Source organism: Balaenoptera acutorostrata, chromosome 3 (genome assembly GCF_949987535.1).
Source record: "Balaenoptera acutorostrata chromosome 3, mBalAcu1.1, whole genome shotgun sequence".
Lineage (NCBI taxonomy): Eukaryota > Metazoa > Chordata > Mammalia > Artiodactyla > Balaenopteridae > Balaenoptera > Balaenoptera acutorostrata.
Genome location: NC_080066.1, coordinates 64,350,540 through 64,368,287, shown reverse-complemented (window position 1 = coordinate 64,368,287; position 17,748 = coordinate 64,350,540). Strand labels below are relative to the sequence as shown.

Here is a 17,748-nt window from a genome sequence, read left to right as displayed (position 1 = left end):
GTGCACACATGTGAGTGGCTATCTACATGGCTCTACAGAGCACTACATAACTATACATATACACATCTTACATATATATACATATACATATTCATATACATATCTTGCTAAGTTTGCAGTAGAAAAAATGCCAGACTCTCAGGGCCCTGGCCCGTTTGTCCCAAGGACTCAGGCGACTACGGCTCCCCAGGAACAAACCCAAGGGCAGCCCTTCCTGGAGGAATGAAATGACCCCCAGCAGAGTGGGGCTCCAGGTTCACAGCTAAGGGCCCCGTGGTGGCTATTGCCCTAAAATGAATACAATGACAAGTCTGCTCTAGGAACCCCAAACATGGGTCACCCCCACCCTTGCCAAGCCCCAGAGAACCCACCTGCCTTCCTCTCACTTTTGCATTTGGGCCCTGCCTGCTCCCCTCCCCTCCCCCCTCCCTCTAGTGCTGAGTATTAAAATAGTCTATAAAAGCCAAGTGACCAAAATTCTATAGCTCTAAGAATACCTGGTTATTTTCTGCTGTCTTTTGTTTTTCTGGTGTGGGTTTTTTAATGGTAATTATTATTGTTATTGGTATATCTCCTAATCACAGTTAAACCTGAAGGAAGAAAGGAGAAAAAAAGAGGAGAGAAGGAGGGAGGGAGGGAGCGCAGCTCATAGATTGGAGGGCAGTTTGGAGCGCACTGGCTCAGACCTGGCCCCAGGTTCCCTCTGGGGAGCAGCAGTCAGAGGGGGCCCCCCAGAAGAGGTGGCTCTTGCCCCAAATAAAGAAAGAGGGGGTGGCAAAGAACCTGAGGATGTCTTCCGAGGCAGAGTGACGTGCTGGCCAGGGACGGCACCATAGGGCCTCCCGGGGAGACCGAGGCCCCCGCTGCCCCCGCTGCCGGCCCCGCCTCTGGGAAAGAGCGGGAAGGCAGCCACGGACTCCCCAGAGGAGTGCGGGGAGGCTCTGCGGAGAGTCTGCGCCCCGTCCTGGGGTAGGGCCGGCTGGGAGGCTGAGATGAGCTTGAGGTCCTGGGTGAGGCGGCCCGGGGTGAGGGGCGGGGTGCCCCGGCGCTGGGGGACTTGGGGTGGCGGGGGGCTGGATGCCGGAGGCAGGAGCAAGGAACCGTGGGAGCCGGAGGCCCGGGGAGGGGCACTTGGGAAAGTTCTTGGAGGACCTGGGCTGTGGCCAGGGGGGCTGAGACCTCCTCGGGGGGTAAAGGCTACAGGAGAGGCCCCCCCTGAGGCCCCTGCCGCAAAGGACAGCCGCTCAGGCTGCCGCGGGGGTGTCTCTGGCGTACTTGGTGGGCCGGCGGCCAGACCCGGGGACAGCTCCCCGGGAGGCTGGCCCAGCTGCCCGGGGCTGGATGACGGGGACCTGGCCGAGGCTGGGGGCGGCAGGAAGTGCTCCGCCAGTCCCAGGCTGCCCCGGGCCCCAGGCAGCGGGGGCGCCAGCTGGTTGGCCTGCGGGGAGCGGGCGCCCGGCTGCAGTGGGGTGAGCAGGGGGGAGTCCGAGGAGGACAGGGAGCCTCCCAGCGCCTTGTGGAAGTGGCCAAACCCGGCAGTGGCGGCGGCCGCGGCCGCGGCGGATGGCGTGGGTGCCGAAGAGGAGCTGCCGACCCCAGGCGGCGGGGAAGAGCTGGACGAGGGCAGGAGCGGGCTCAGTCCGGCGGGTGCAGAGAATCCAGCCAGCTGTTGGATGTGGAAGGAGGAGGAAGACGGCGTGTCCACCTGCGACGGGCTGCTGGCGGGCGAGGCGGAGCCCAGCGCCGACGGGATCAGGGACTGCAGCCGCTTCAGGTGCCGGGGCGTCTGCCCGGCCCCGAGGCCGCCCAGCCCGGGCCCCGGGGGAGGCCGGAAGATGGCGGCGGGCAGGCGCGGGTGGTGGGTGAGCGCGATGGCCACGGAGGTGGTGGCGGCGGCGGCCTGCAGCGGCGCCTGGATCAGCGGGGTCCAGATGACGGGCGTGGGGGTCGGCGTGGCAGAGGCGGCGGCCTGGACGCGGTGGGCGCAGTGCGCCATCTCCCGGTCGTGCTGCACGATCTGCTGGATGATCTCGTTCTCCTGGTAGTTGAAGACGCCTGAGTTGAGGTCGTGCTGGACTTTGTGGAGGAGGATGGAGTTCTTCTTGCCTGGGCCACAGAACAAGAGCAGGAGCTCAGGGTAGGGTCGGAGGAGAGGGGAGCCCGCCCGGCCTGTGCGGCGGGGGAAATCCGCCCTCCCTCCCTCCTCCCGCCGGGCCGCCTCACCGATGCGGTCCAGGCGGTCCAGCGCCACCGTCTCGAAGGCCCGCCGCATCATGGGGTACTCCTCCAGGACCTCGTTGAAGTTGTCCACGCTCAGCGAGTAGAGGCGGCAGTAGGTGTCAGCCCTCACGCTGGCTGTGCGCCGGCCCCGCGTCAGCAGGCAGATCTCTGCCAGGACGGCAGGAGTCATGGCGGGGGGAGGGGGTGTGGTGGGGGGGTCCCCGGCAGACTCCAAAGGATCCCCCACCCCACCCTGACCTGGGGCCCCGCTGTCTGGGACAGAAGCTGGACAGGCTCACAAGGCCCCACCCCTAGGCCGTGACCGCATCGGGGATGCCAGCCCCCAACCAAATGGGTGACAGACTGTCTTTCCCGTCTCTGGGACCACCCCTGTCCTGGGCTCACAGACACCCACCTCCAGGCAGTGGCGTGAGGGTCTGCGATGTCATCCTCGGTGTCTCTCCAGCCCATTGCCCTGTCCCCCCAGGGCCCCTTGGCTGCCTCACCTCCAAAATAGGAGCCATCTGCCAGCTTGGTCTCCTTGTTGCCCTTGGTGAGCACGCTGACCACCCCGTGCTGGATGAAGTACATCTTCTTGCCGATGGTGCCTTCGCGGATGATGTAGTCCCCCGGCTGGAAGACCTCGAAGCGCAGCTTGGTCAGCATGGAGGTCACAAAGTTGGGGTCCGCGTTGGCAAACAGCGGCATGGAGGCCACCAGCTTTCGGCAGTTAAAGTTGATGATCTCCTGCTCCCCAGACAGGGTGGATTGAGAAAGGGAGGTGGAGGTGAGGGGAGCCGCCCAGCAGGAAGGCCTGGACCCCCTCCCGGGCCGGCGGCCACAAAGCTCACCTCCCGCAGCGGCTCGCTCAGCTCGCCCAGGATGCTCTCCTCGTCGAACATCTTGCCCTGGTAGCGGTGCTCGTAGTAGTCGTGGATGCGCTGCCGGGTGTCGGGCGGGAGCTTGTGGAAGGACATGTACTGCTCCACCTGCTTGTACTGAGTCCCAGGAGAGAGGGAGAGGGCGTTACCTCCTAGCCAGCCGGCCCCACTGCCCCAGCTCGCACCACCCTGTCTCGGCTGCTGGTGACCAGAGCTGGCACAGACCCTGTGGGCCTTTATGGCCAACCTGTGAGATTGAGGTCCTCGGTGTGGGTGTGGCCCTGACTCCCAGCCGCTTGGAGTGGAGGAGGGGCGCCATCAGAGCATCCAGTCCTCACCACGTTCAATACTGTGAAGACGGCCGGGGGACAATAGGGACTGTCCACCTCCCAGTTACAGGAGGCCCACCGACCAGGAGGTCGATCGAGTTTCCTCTAAATGTCGGTCTCTTCTGTGTTACACTGTGGACCAGAGAGGCCTCACCCACAGGCTCTAGAAGGAGCTGTTTCCCAGCAGTTGTAACAAACTGGCAGAGGCAGCAGAATGGGCTGCAGTGGGTTAGAGGGATTGGAGGCTGAAGCCAGGATGCCTGACCCATCAGGTGGGGCATGTATCCAAACATGGCCTCGGCTGAAGCTGTCTTTTGTTGAAGAGCAACTCCAGCCCAGGAGAGGGGCTGGGTAGAGCAGGGGCCTTAAAAAGAGGTTTGGGGACAAGAGATTTGTGAACCTAAGTGCCCAGGGCTTAACCAAATAAGAAACGCTCCTGTTCACCCCGGGGGTGATGGTGGTGCTGCTCCAGCCATCCCTGGATTGTGGGTGGAGAGCGGGGATCTTCAGGAGCATGGCTGGCACAGGAGGCACAATTAGGCAAGAACAGATATTCCCCGCACTGAGATGTAAGCGAAGTCCCTGTACCCCAGGAACAATCAGAAACAGGGGAGTCTATTTTCACGTACTAGCGCTCCAAAGAGGTGGGGACACGGCTGCAGAGAGATGACAAAAAGGAACTGAGAGCTGGGAGCTGAAGTTCCCTAACGTTCTTCCAGCTGCCGTGACCCAGGCAGGGGCTGGCCAGGATAAAGGGGAGGGAGATGACAACGGGGGCAGCCATTAACAAGCATCAAAGATGGCTCCTGGTTTCTGGCCTGGGCGTCTGCGCCACTGTATCCACTAACAAGACAGACAAGAGTGGAGGTTTGCAGTGGAGAAGGCGGGAGACTGTTCTCATTTTGGACATGGTGAGGCTGAGGTCCAGGGAGGCATCAGGTAGTCTGGGGCTGAGGAAAGAGGTGGGGGCTGATTATACTATTTGGGTCCCACTGCACTGAGATGGACACAGAGCGTGGGGTGAGGGTGAGGTGGGAAAAGAGCAGCCCCTAGGAAGATGGGGGAGAGAGAAGCAGAGAGCTGGGCCCACGCCACCAGGGGCCCAATGTGGGATGACTGAGAAGACGAGCCAGCCAAGGAGAGCAGGGAAGAGAATGGAGAGTGCGTGGTCATGGAAACAAGTGCGAAGCCAAGCAGGGAGTCAAAACTGTCAGAGGCCAAGCAAGACAAGGACCCCAAAGGACCCACTGGCTTCAGCAACACGGAGGGTAGAGGTAACCTCAGACTCAGTGGGCTGAGAGAAGCAAGTGGATTCAGCAGCCATGAACAATGCGAGTTTTTTGGTTGGTCGGTTGGTTTTAGGAATTTGTCCATGAAAAAGAGGCGGACAGCAGAAAAGATAGCAGGCAAAGCCGGATGATGGTGGAGGGACAGACGTCTATAAGAAGGGAGAGACGGAGCAAGTTTCAATGCTGATGGGAAGGCCCTCAGAGAGGAGGAGGCTGGAGGGGATAGTGGGCACGGGGTGGGGAGGTCAGGAGGGAAAGGGGCCCTCAGTCAGGAGAGACAAGCCCCCAGTTTCAGCAGGAGGAAAGCGGGGTACAAATAAAAAGACACTTAGAGGTTTAAGGCTGGGGAGCTGAAGTAGTTCTCACCTAGGAGGGGTTCCCCCCCACCTCTGTCACCCACACGGGAGCCCCCATCACAGCGGGCTGGACCCTCGGGGGCCCGGTGGCTGGCAGCCTGTGCTCCCTGTGGGAAGGAGCGACGGGCAGGTTCTCCTGAGAGAGCCCGGGGTGGACCCCAGCGTCCCAGCCTACCTTCTCCTGGTACTGGCGCCGGGAGGAGTCCAGGGACTGGATGAGGGCGGTGGCGTGGCCGATGAACATGGCGTAGCAGGTGGCGCCCACGATCATGCTGAGCATGGTGAGCCAGACGTCCGACATGCCCACCGGGGCCTGCCGGCCATACCCGATGCACAGCATGTGGCTCATGGCCTTGAAGAGGGCGTAGGAGTACTGCTTTCCCCACGAGTTGTTCTGTGGACAGACGCAAAGGTGGGCAGACTGGGGGAGGGGTGGGATGCACCCGGGCCAAGGAGAGGGCGGGCCCTTCTCACGAGGAGCTAGAAAAGTCCCTGCTACCTCCCACCCCTCAGCCTCACTTTCCCAGTGGCTGAGGCCTGGGCTTACAACCTTGCTGTTGGCTGAAAGCCTTGGGTGAGGGGCAGGGAGGCCCACACTGGCTGCCCATGGTGACCAAGTGAATCCCTCACTTAGGCCTTTCTCTGGCAGTGGAGGGGCAGGGCTCAGACCAGAAGCCCCAGCGAAGGGATGGGCGCCAGCCTAACATCCCACCACCTCCACACCCCGGGACCTCTCAGCCTGGGGGCAGCCAGGGCTCCAGGCTGGGCCACCCTGCTGTCCTGAGCTCGCCGAAGCAGCTCCATCCTCCGCACCAAACTACTGCCAAGTGAAGCCCATTTCCCCACTGACCTCAATTATAAAACCAGATATGCTTCCCCTGGGGGGACAAGCTCGGGCAGACTGAGCCGAAAACGCTGTCCTCGTTTTGGGTGAGCAAAGTTAAAGAGCTGCCGAGCTAAGTCGCCTCCTGTGTGAACCCGGCCTGCATCCATCCAGGGCTGCGGCCACTAGTTACCCTCCCCCACCCCAAAGGTGGATGGCCTGAAACACACACAGTGCTGGGGGCGGCGGAGGGAGAAAGGGAGGGAGGCTCCTGGCTATTTTTGTCTCCAAAGCCAGTCGGTGTCTCAAGGAAGGCTCAGTGTGGGAACGCTGCACTCAGAAGGGCCACCTCCTGAACTTAATGCATGTGTGGGCCTGTCACCCTCCCACAGAGGAAGCTGCCCCAAATGAAGGGGCCACCAGATAAACCCACCTCCCTAGTGCTCTCTGCTCACAAGGCAGATGCGTTAGCATGAATGTGGAAAGCCACCCTAGCGCATGACGCCCAGAACCCCTGCCCATAGCCCTAAGCACTTCCGCAATCACCAGGTTGTTCCCAGCACCTGGAGGAAGGCACAGGTGCTGCGTGCCAAGTTCAAGGTCACTCAGACCATCCTGGACACAGCTGAGCTAGTCTAGGGGCTCTTATTCCAGAGGGTGGGAGGTCTGTGGGATTGATCTCCAGAGATAGAGGGGGCCTGGGCTCCCTGTCCCCCAGGCAGCCCCCCCCCCCCCATGCCTCCAGCCAGGGCTCTGGCTTTACTGCTGAGCCTCTGGGGACCGGGAAATTCAATCCAGTGGCCGATTCATTTACACTTAGCTCATCAAAAGGCTGTTTTGCAAAGGCCTGTTTGATGCTGAAAGATGCCTCAGGGTCTCTTTCACCTCTTTCAAAGCCAGTTTTCCTCCCCTGGGGCCCTGAGGGTTTGCCTAGAGACCAAACCAAACTGACTGGGAGTGAGAGGAGGACGCAGGGGTTCGCAGAGCCAGAGAAAGGCCCATAGGCCCAGGGGACCCGCCACCCTGCCTGGAGCGTGCCCTGGTCACAGGAGGCTGGGGAACCCTGCCCCACGGCTCCTCTCAGCCACCCACAGGGTGGAGGGGGAGGGAGGGGATGAGGCTCCCTCGAACCTGCCTTCCCTGCTCAGGACCCCACCTAGGACCGGGCTGCGTGTCTGTGGGGTGGGCAGGAGGAGGGGGCAGAGGCACAGCCCAGCTCTGCTACTGGAGCAGGAAGTGGCAGCCACGTGTGATCTGGGAGTCCATGTGGGCTGCCCACAGTGCCCCTCACTGGTTTCTCCTTCCTAGGACTCGGCTGGCTTTTAATGGTTGGTCAGCCTCGGGGAGCAGAGGTAGGAGGGCAGGAGCCACCAGCCCGCTATTCCCACACCTGATACAATCTGAGGAAGCCCTGGTCTTAGTCTCCCTGGGTGCAATCAGGGCCAAACAGCGAGGCTCCCGACTGCAGTGGAGGCTGTAAGGTGGCAGAGGTAGCAGCACAGAGCCAAGGGCTCCCGGACTCAGTAGAGGGCCCTACGTGACCCGCTCTGCCCATCTGCACCTCGTCGGTCCCCTCCCCCCGCACCCGGAGGGAGGGCCGAGGGCTGGGCACTCACCACCATGTTGTTGATGGACACCCAGCAGTCGTCGGGAAAGTCCTGCAGCATGGGCACCAGGAACTGCAGGCAGCCGTCCCAGTGGCAGAGCAGGAGCATCATGCCAATGAGGTTCACGATGCGCACCACGGCGCTGGCCAGGTCGTAGGTCATGTGGAAGATCTGCGGGCAGAGGGAAGAGACTGGCCCAATTAGCTGGGGGCCGGCCCGCTCCCGGGCAGACGCTGCAGCTGCTGGCAGGCCCTGATGCTCTGCACACACTGGGCAGCGCGCCCAGCTCAGTGCAGGTCCCGGCCGTGGCGAGGGCGGGAAGGCGTCAGGCTGGCCCTGGGAGAAGCAGCCTGCAGGCTGTGGGGCTCCAGAGGGACTCCACCTGGGATCCGTGCAGATACGGGGGTGGGCTCCCAGGGGGAGTCCGGCCACCCAGGCCGGACACGTGAAGGGAGGGCACATAGAGCCCCATACAGCCTGGAAACGGGCAGCTCACCTGGGCTGTGAGGACGACACGAAGAAGAGCCAGCCCACCAGAGGCTCCTCGGGGTACTAGGGTCTGTGGTCACACCAGGGACATGGTGTTTCCCTAAATCTGTCACTAGACTCTCAGGACCCCCCAGGGGCAGCGGGCTCTGCCAAAGGCAGCCATGGAACTGCAGGGGGAGCAGTACAGACACCTAGGCTCCAAGTTCACACAGACCTTGATCCCAGGCCCAACTCCTACCCAATTCCTAGTTGTGCGACCTTGAGAAAGTTCCTGAACCTCTCTGATCATGTCTCCTCATCTGGGAAATGGTGATAAAATTTCTTACCTTGAGTGGGTTGTCAAAAGGATTAAATTATACACATAAAGTGCTTAGTACTGGGTATGGAAGTATTCAATACATTGCAAACCATTATTAATTGATAAGTTATTAATAATTAATCCTTATGATTAGTTAACATGTATGAGTAGTAATGCTCTCCTGTACAGTTTAATAAGGTACAGCAACCATGGCCACCCGTGTATCTCCACTCCTGTGGCTCCAAGTGAGAGGCTGAGGTGTGGCTGGGCAGTGCCAAGGGTGCGTACATCCCAGCATCCCTGCCCCACCTCCCTCCTCCCCAAGCTGCCTCTTGGTCCGGTTTCAGCAGGGGTCACCATGGTGATAGGATGGGGAGGGGACAGAAATGGAAAGAAGTCTAGAGGGAGGTCTCTGGAAGTTCTGGCCTTGCCTCTGGCCTGGGAGACTCTGGAGGTGCCCCCACCCATAGTTCTGCCCTCCATATTATTCCCAGGTAAAGATCCTTCCTGGAGAGGGGCTTTGGGCCAAACATGAAGACTTGTCAAATGCCACAGAGACCTAGTTTAAGCCCATTTCAGATGGGGGAATCTGAGACCCAAAGAAACAGACCCTAGATATTTCAACCCCTGTCTAGTGGTCTTTTAGCAACAGCCCCATAGCTGGTGGCAGGATATTCTGATACTTGAGACTTCAGTTTCCCCTTCTGAAATATAGGCTTAGCCTGGGTCTTGGTCTGAAGAAACCAAAGATGAATACTACTTGTCTATCACCCCCTGGGTTGCGCCCACCTGTGGCCCCCTTAGTAGCATGACTCTGGATGTACCAGCTGAAAGGATGAAACAGACCTTGGAAAGTTTCCTGGAGGATGGTAGCTCTAGCTTGTCCCATCACCCCTGTGTCCCCGGCAACAGAGAGACAGTAACACCGAACCTGAGGGGGCGGGCACACGTTCCCACAGTCATCATCTCATTCAAACTCACAACAACCCTTTGCTGAAAATGTTGTTAACCCTTTTACACCCAGGCTCAGAGAAGTAAACGGACTTGCCCTTGGTCATGGTGGCAGCAGAAGGGGCAGATTTGAACCCAGGGCTGCCTGCAAATTATTAGATTGGCCCAGGGTGGGAAGGGTGGTTTTCAGTAGCTCCATTTTGTAAATAAAACAACTCAAACCCAAAGTGGCCAGGTGATGTGGCCAGATCCACACAGCAAGCTGGACCCAGGGCCAGGCGGGACTCTCCGGCATCTCACCTCTGTAAGCCTGGTGCACAGCGTAATACTGTAGACAGAGCTGTGCGCCTGGCAGCCCAGCCCCACTGGGGCCCAGAAACCAGCCCCAGGGCTGTCAGCATGCCATTGCCCAGCTTAGCGGACACATCTCTGTATAAGGAGGGGTGGGCACTAGAGACCAGGCAGGGCAGGCAGCTCCTGAGTACCAGCGCCCCAGCTGTGGCTCCAAGGGAAGATCCCACTTCTGCCTCTAAAGCAGCTGCTTAGGTGAACACAGGAGCTCTATGACCTCGGGCCCACTAACCTTGCAGAGTCTTGGTTGACCAGAATGCCACCAGCTCCCCAACTCTGGGGGGATGCGGGGGGCAAGTGACATGGGACCGCCTAGTCTCAGAGGTGGCTAACACCTGTCCTCACCTCCTTCCACACCTCAGTGTCCCCTCAACTAAAACAAAGCTAGACATCTGCCCCCACTTCTCAGGGTTGTTCAAGAAATTAAACTGGCTAAGAAAGTGCTCTGGGCCCTGAACACATACACGGGGGGTGGAGGGGGGAATCATTATTATTAAGTTCCTTCATTTCCCAACTCCTATGAACTGAAATCTCCCCAAAATCCTATGTTGAAGCCCTAACTCTCAATGTGATGGTATTAGGAGGTGGAGCCTTTGGAAGATGATTAGGTCATGAGGGTGGGGCCCCCATGGATGGAATTAGTGCCCTCATAAGAAGAGACACAGGAGAGTTGATATGTGGCCACGTGAGGACACAGAAAGAGGACGGCCATCTACAAACCAGGAAGCGGACCCTCACCAGAACCTGACCATGACAGCGTCCTGATCTCATCCCTCCAGCCTCCAGAACTGTGAGGAATAAATATTTGTCATCTAAGCCCCCCAGCCTGTGGTATCTTGTTCTAACAGCCAAAACCAGATACCACACTGAAGGAAGACTTGGACCACTTTTAGAAAGCATCCCAGACTCCACAGCCTGCAATAACTGCTCCTTTCTATGTATTACTCTGGGTCTTAAAGACCAGATCAAGGTTGGCATATTTGAATGCAATGTGTTCTTTCCTTTTTCTATCATCCTTGTTTTTCTTTTCTTTGTAACTAACTTTCTTCCAAGATCAGGTCCTTGTATAATTTTGCCTTTATACTGATCTCAGCAACGAGTATGCAGAGCACATGGTAGGGTCTCAGGAACTGAGAAGTGCTTAAGTGACGAAGGTGAAGGTGATGAAGACAGTGGTGGGGATGATGGTGATCAGGGCTGCCACGAGTATACACAGTGGCATTCGAAAAAGGCCCCAGTCTGGGCAGGCACAGCCCACAGGGAACCTGCTTTCGCAGGAAGAAAAAAAGGTGCTTTTTCCTGCAGGTGGCACAGACTCATGTATCCTCAGAGAGCGTGGTGGTGGTGGTGGCGTGCCTGATATTGGTTGAAGGATGCAGATGCTGGGAGTGTCCTGTAGGGGTGGGGTGGTGGTAGTTCTGGTGGTGGTGAGGGGTACTGTGGATGGCTCTCAGACACACAAAGCCAGGGGCACCAGCATGGCAAAGTCTGAGCTTTCTGCAAAGAGTTGGTGGGGGATATATCCATTCAGGCTAGGAGGGTACCCCAGACGGTGGACACTCACCCCACCCCCAACACTCTACAGCACCCAGGCGTGGTTGCTGAGAGCAAGGCTGGATGTTGCTGGGAGAGGTTGCTAAACACCCGTGTGTCCCCACTCTGGGCTGGGGCCATAGGCCACCCGCAAGTCAGCTGCACTGTGCAAATATTTGTCTTGCTCTTTATACCTCATTAAAACCCCCTTTTATGATGTTGGTTCTGACTTTCGGGGTTGACTGTCTTCATTTCAAGGGCCCCACAAGGCTTGCCAGGCAGGTGGCCTGGACAGCTTGCTCTCTGTGCCCAGCATGGCACTTGGGGGAAGCTCTTACTCCTATTCCCTTCTGTAGTTTCTGGACCACAGGGTAACGGCAGGGAGACATGTCTCTCACCGTCTCCCACCTTGGGCAAGTGCCTTCTCTGCTCTGAGCCTCAGTTTCCTCATCTGTGTAATGGGTCAATAACTGCCAGCTCCCAGGGCTGTCTTGGGGATCAGGAGAGGACGTCCACAGCTGGCACACAGGAGGTACTCAGCACATGTTGGTCCCTTTCCTTCTGTCTCTTTCCCAGCCCTCAAAATAAAGAGCTGATTTCTCAGTCCTGGGGAGAGACAAGAAACTGGAGTTTCTGCCAAGTCCTCTTCTTGGGGCCTTGTTGAGTTCCCTCCTGGGATTTGTTTTCTCCTCGGGGAAGAAGAACAAACTCCTCCCTTTGTCTCAGGAACAAGTGGCCACATTGAGAACAGCAATCCGGGTCCTGAGAGAGTGGCTGGTACATGCGTAACCTGGGTACAAACTGGAGGGTCACGCTAGGTCCCTTCCTAGGGCCTGTGGAGAGGACCAGCTCCTGCCCCCCAGAACCATGCCTCTGTGTTGTCCCAAACTCCCAATACTGAGAGGTGGAAAAATTGAGGCCCAAAGGGAGAGGAGACACATTGGGGGCTGCACAGCCCCCCTGGCCTGACTTCCTGCCTCCAGCCCCTCCCATTATGCCAAGATGCTGCCGAGGGAAAGAATAGGCTTCTGGGATGGGTCACTGGGGTGCTGGGCCCTGCAGGGTAATATCTGAAGGGGGGCAACCACGGTTTCTAACAATAGCCTCCATGCCTATAACAAGCTCGCACCTCAGAGGGAGGGAAGAGGCTTGGCTGGAAGAGGCTTGGGAGGGAAGATGCTGACCTAGATCGCCCAGGATGCAGGCAGAGGCTGGCGTCCTCTGAGACAGTCGTCTACGCCTGCCGAGACCCTCCACCTACGCTGACTCCCAAGAGCTGCTACTAACGTTCGGAAACTCTCGACTGGGAGGCTGGGCTGGGCTGAGCTGGGCTCGGGGAGGCAGCTGAAGGCTGAGGGTCAGGAATCCAGCATCTCTGCAGCTTCACCAGGGGATCTTGGGCAAGCTTTTCCCTCCCCATGGGAGGCCGACTCCCCAGCCCTCACCCAGCACCACCACCGTGTCCTCAGAATGACCAGCTAACATGATCCTCGCCGAGGGAGGTTGGAGTGGGGACTGAGGTCCAGCCTCTGAGGACATCAGAGTACATCTGACAGTCGGGGAAACTGAGGCCTAAAGAAGGGAAGAGATTCACATGAACTGGAGTTGGAGGAGGAGATAGAGCAGGGTCTTCTCTATGAAACACCTCCCTCCCCAGGTCTCGTGCAGACCTGAGGCCTCCGAGGGTCTCCCTGCTGCTGCCTCCAGGCCAAGGTGAGGCTGCGAGAAGCCCCGAGGGTGGGGCAGGCTACTGAGTGTCTGGAGACAGGGTTCCTGGGGCCAGCTGGGAAACCCCAATCCAACCCCAGGGGTCCGGGGGGAGCCCCTAGCTGGGCAGTGTGCCCGGCAGACAGCAGCTCAAAGCAACTTCCTTCCCAGCTGCTAGGCAAGATAAGGGTGTATGTGTGGAGGGGGCGGGGAGTCATCCATCTGGCCTTCTGGGATCTCCCTTCCTGCCCACAAGACAGGGTAGCGATGTCCGGTTCAGGGTCCTGACCTGGGGCCTCTGTCCAGGGTCAGAGCCTGCCTGGCCATTTTTGGATAGCCGAGAGGGTGGCCAGGCCAGAGGGGCAGTGGGGACAGTAAAAGAAGAGCTTAGCTCCTGTCCCAGGGCCCACCCTTCCCACCCACCGGCAACTCTGCCAAATCTCCCCAAAATACCATGGCCCCCAGGGCCCGGGTGTAAGTGGGGAGCAAGGCTGGCCCCCAGCGGGCTGGAGCCTGGAGACACGAACCGACGCTAGAGAAGGGAAAGAGCGACTACTCTGCTTTTAATGGCAGTTTGTCTAGCTGTTAAGTCCAAGACACACAGAAGGTTGGGGGTTTCTCGGGGACTGAAGGAGCCAACGAGGTTCTGAATTTCCACTTGGGACAGAAACCAAGAGACAAGCCCCTCAGGGCGTTCCAGGAAATACGCCTCCATCGTCCCTCTGCAGCCACTCAGAGGGGCCCTGGCTACCACCACCCTCACCCCCACAGGCACTGTCCCCTCTCAGCCCTGAGCTCAGACCCACATCCAACCTCTCTGCACCTACATGTCCCCCAGGTTCCTCAAACCCAGTCAACCGCACCCCTCGACCCTACACTGCCTGCCTCCCCAGTCTCAGCGGGGAGTCGTCCCCAACAGAGGGAGCGGTAACAGGACCAGGCAGCCTCCTTTCAGGCCACCTGAGAAAGTGGGAAGAGCAGGGAACTGGGAGTCAGGAGGCCTGGGTCAAGATCCTACCACTGGGGCAGCTGACCCTTCCACCCTCGGTTTCCTCACCTGATAAATACAGGTAATAAATCCTGCCCTGTTGACCTTGTCAGCCAGGTTTGAGCAACCAATGAAATCATGGGTAGAAAGTATTTGAGAAAAGTAAACACCCTGTAGAAGCACAGGGGGTTACTAAGGCAACTGAATGGGGAGGGGCATTTATTAAACAGTTCTCTGCACCCAGTTTCACACTAAGGGTTTTATGAACATCATCTCTTTTAATCCTCACAACAATCCACTGAGGAATGTACGACTTCTACCCACTTTGCCGATAAGAGACTGAGGCTCAGGGGGTAAGGTGGCCCCAAGGTCAGTCAGCTGGCAGTGTGGAGCCGGATTTTAATTCAGGCCTCACGTGTCATCCTAGCCCTAAAGCCCACACGCATTCCACCACACCTGGTCCCTGCCGGGAGTCAAGAGTGCTAACTGGGGTCTGATCTGGCTCTGCCAGAGGTCTGCTGCGTGACTTTGGATAAGTCATTGCTCCTCCTACCAGCAGAAATAATGCAAATTCCAAACCAAAGAGAATTTCTGCCATGAAGTGATTCTGCCAGGCTGGTGTAGGGACTTCCGCAGCACAGGTGTTCGTGACACCTCTGACCTCGATCTGCCAGTGCCCCGACTCTCAGCCATGGGTGCTGTTGCCCAGGGCCCAGGCTGCTGCTGGGAGTGGGGTGGGGGATTCGTGTCCTGAGTGTGGGAATTTCCATCCAATCGTGCAGAGACCAGGAGACTAGCAGTGAGCCATGGCAAGAAATGCACCTCTGTGGAAGCTTCCCTAGGCCACAGCCCGCTCCAGACCCCAAGGCGCACAGTCTCACAGAACACATCTCCCCCCACCCTGGTACATCCAGGCTGGCCTGCCTGCGGCTGCCTCCAAAAGGTGGTACTTGGTGGTGGCGGAAAGTCTTACAAGGTCACCTGCTTTTTTCAAACCCCAGCCTGCAGTCCTCTCTTTCTCCCATAGATGGTTGCATTCAGCCCACAGATGAGTTAGGTTTGTTCAGAATGGTGTTGGCCACCTAGTTCTTTTACAATTTTTTATTCAGTTTCTATAGTCAGTGCTCCGCCCAGAGCCCCTAGGATCCCTTTACAGTTTGTGCTCACACAACTCAAGGAAAGCGCCAGGCTTGCACTCCCTACAGCTAGCACCTGTGGCTCTTTATCAGAGGCCTGGCTGCAGGAAACCGCTTTGCCTGCTAGCACCAAGGGCTGGAAGGGTCCTGAGCCAGTGACTGACAGGTGAGGGGATATAAAAAGTCCAACTCCTTTGCCCTGATTGGGGCAACTCCCAGGTGTGGTGTACACCATCCTGGAACTCCCCACAGGATTTGCTTGGTGTCATCCTTGTTTGGCTTTCTTCCTTCCTTTCCTTCCTATTCCTTTCCTTCCTAATTCCTTTTCTTCCTATTCCTTTCCTTCCTTTCCCTGCCCCTCTTCCCCAGTCCCTTACCAGATTTTCCTGGAAACACTTTGCTCCCCATCAAAAAAAAAAAAAAATCACTTTCATAAAAATCCTCATCTCAGGGTCTGCACCAGAAGAACCCAACCTAAGACAGTTGCCAACAAAATTCGCACAAAAATCCAGATTTCTGCTTCTCATGATAAATCTGTAGATCTAGCAACCCTGAGCCCATTCTCACTTGGCCACAGTGGCTAGAGCTGAGTAGAGGCTGCCTGATACAGATGGAAGATATGTCCTCCAGTTTTCCCCAGTCCACCACACTCCCTATTGTCCTCCAAATGGCCCTTTCCACCCATTCATATTCCCTGCCTGGCCCCCACAAGCTTCTGAGTTTGCAGCCTCCACAGTACAGTGCAGTGATTAACAATGCAGGCTCTGGAGTCCAGGTCCACCAATTAATAATTCTGTGACACTATATAAATCTCTTCATATTTCTCTCTTTCCTCATGTAAAAAATGAGTACTTATACCTACCTATATGGTACCCTCTATGGTTGTTAGAGACTTAAATGGGATATTGCCTGTGAAGTGATTCGTGTAGTATCTAGCGCATGATAAGAAGTCAAGAAGTTACTAATATTTGTCCTCTTGGAGGAGATGTGCCTGCTACAATCGGACAGCCCACATCCAACTATCTGAGGTTACCTGCTGGTCCCTCACTCCCCTGGAGGGAAGATACCTCTTCCCTGAAGAGGTTTGGGTCTGAACACTCACCTCTTCCCACTGGTGAATATATCGAATGAGGCGGGAGAGACGCAAGAGGCGCAGGAGGCTGAGGATCTTGGTGAAACGGACGATGCGCAGGGCCCGGGCAGTCTTGTAGACCTCCGAATCGATGCGTGTCTCCACAATGAGGAAGATGTAGTCCACGGGGATGGAGGAGATGAAATCCACCACGAACCAGCTTTTGAGGTACTTCATCTTAATCCGCTGCGGGTCCAGGATGATCTCTGTGTTGTCCTCCACCACAATCCCTGTGCGGAAGTTGAGGACCAAGTCGATGAGGAAGAACGTGTCCGACACCACATTGAAGACAATCCATGGTGTGGTGTTCTCATCCTTGAAGAAGGTGATGCCCACAGGAATGATGATCAGGTTTCCCACCATCAGCAGCAACATGGTCAGGTCCCAGTAAAATCTGCCCAGAGACACATAGGTCAGTCATAGGAGGAGAGAGAGAATGAATTACAGACTAAAAGAAAGCTCAGAGAGAGCAAAGGTGGGAGAGAGAGGTCTTCAGAGGTTCTGAGACCCTGCGGGAGATAGGTGCATGGGTACCAGGGCAAGATGTCGTGACTGTCATAGAAACAGGTTCTTCCTTAGTCATCCTTGGGGATGCCTTCTGCCTGCCCCTCCGTGAGATCCCCGATGACAAGCCTCCTACTCCAATCCCCATGCCCCAGTGAGAGGCTGAAAAGCAAACTAAATAATGACATCCAGAGAGAGGCAAGAGGCTGTTTTAGCAGCAGAAGTAGTTCACCCCGCACCATCCCAGGCTCAGGCCAGGATGCTCCATCCTCCCTGAGGGTCAAGTGTGGCCTGAGACAGGCTGGCAGGCAGACATGCCACAGACCGTGACCGGAGAACAGGGGAGGTCCAGACACACAGCAGGAGCCTGGGAGGCTGGAGGCGTGGGATCCAGGCCTAGCTCTGTCACTGACAGGCAGGTGCCCTCCCCACTCTGGGCCTCAGTTTCCCCACTGTGCAATGAGGGGCGGGGCCTCCACACTCGGTCCTGTAATTCTGATCTGGCCTTCTCCCACACTGGCTCTCGGGGGTCCTCCCTTTAGTCTATCCCCTATAGTCAGAAAATGTCTGACCATCTCTCTCCCCCAGAGGTTTACTTCTAACACAGTGGTAGGGAAGGTCAGTGATATCTTCAAATGCAGGCAGTGTTTTTCTTTTTTTTTAAAATATATTTCAACAATTTTATTTTTTTTTCCAGCAAATAATTTATATTTAGCAAAGTAGATATTTTTGATGTTCAAGTACACGTTTAAATAAATACTGATTGAATAATCAATATATTAATCACAATAAAATATTGCAAATGTTTTCTCATTTTTTTCTTAAAAAGTTTCCTTTAAACATTATTTGGTAGAATAATTATTTCAGTTAACAAAGTTTCTGTGATAAAATTTTTAAAAAAATTTTTATCTGAGTATAGTTGATTTACAATGTTGTGTTAGTTTCAGGTGTACAGCAAAGTGACAGGCAGTGTTAACAGGGGGATTTCAGGCACCAGTGAGGTACCACTCAATTCAACAGAATGAGACCAGTGGGGGCTTCCAGCATCACTTCTTCTAAGGCCTCAAAGCAACTGCTAATGTTTCCTGGGGAGGTGGGGAGGGACCCCAGGGTGAAGCCTCTGAGAGGTTAAGCAATATGAGGAGGTAAAAACC

General features: G+C 56.7%; 1 protein-coding gene across 1 annotated transcript in view; it reads right to left on the bottom strand.

Annotated features, from left to right (window-relative positions):
- Nucleotides 1–646: 646 nt before the first annotated feature.
- Nucleotides 647–17,748, bottom strand: part of HCN4 (hyperpolarization activated cyclic nucleotide gated potassium channel 4) — a 41,000-nt gene continuing 23,898 nt past the window's right edge. Inside the window, exons 2-8 of the mRNA XM_057543958.1 lie at nt 16,061–16,484; nt 7,515–7,676; nt 5,251–5,469; nt 3,072–3,218; nt 2,727–2,967; nt 2,224–2,388; nt 647–2,106 (exon numbers count right to left, since the gene is read on the bottom strand). Coding sequence (XP_057399941.1) covers nt 647–2,106; nt 2,224–2,388; nt 2,727–2,967; nt 3,072–3,218; nt 5,251–5,469; nt 7,515–7,676; nt 16,061–16,484 — 2,818 coding nt within the window. The remainder of the gene's footprint in view (nt 2,107–2,223; nt 2,389–2,726; nt 2,968–3,071; nt 3,219–5,250; nt 5,470–7,514; nt 7,677–16,060; nt 16,485–17,748) is intronic.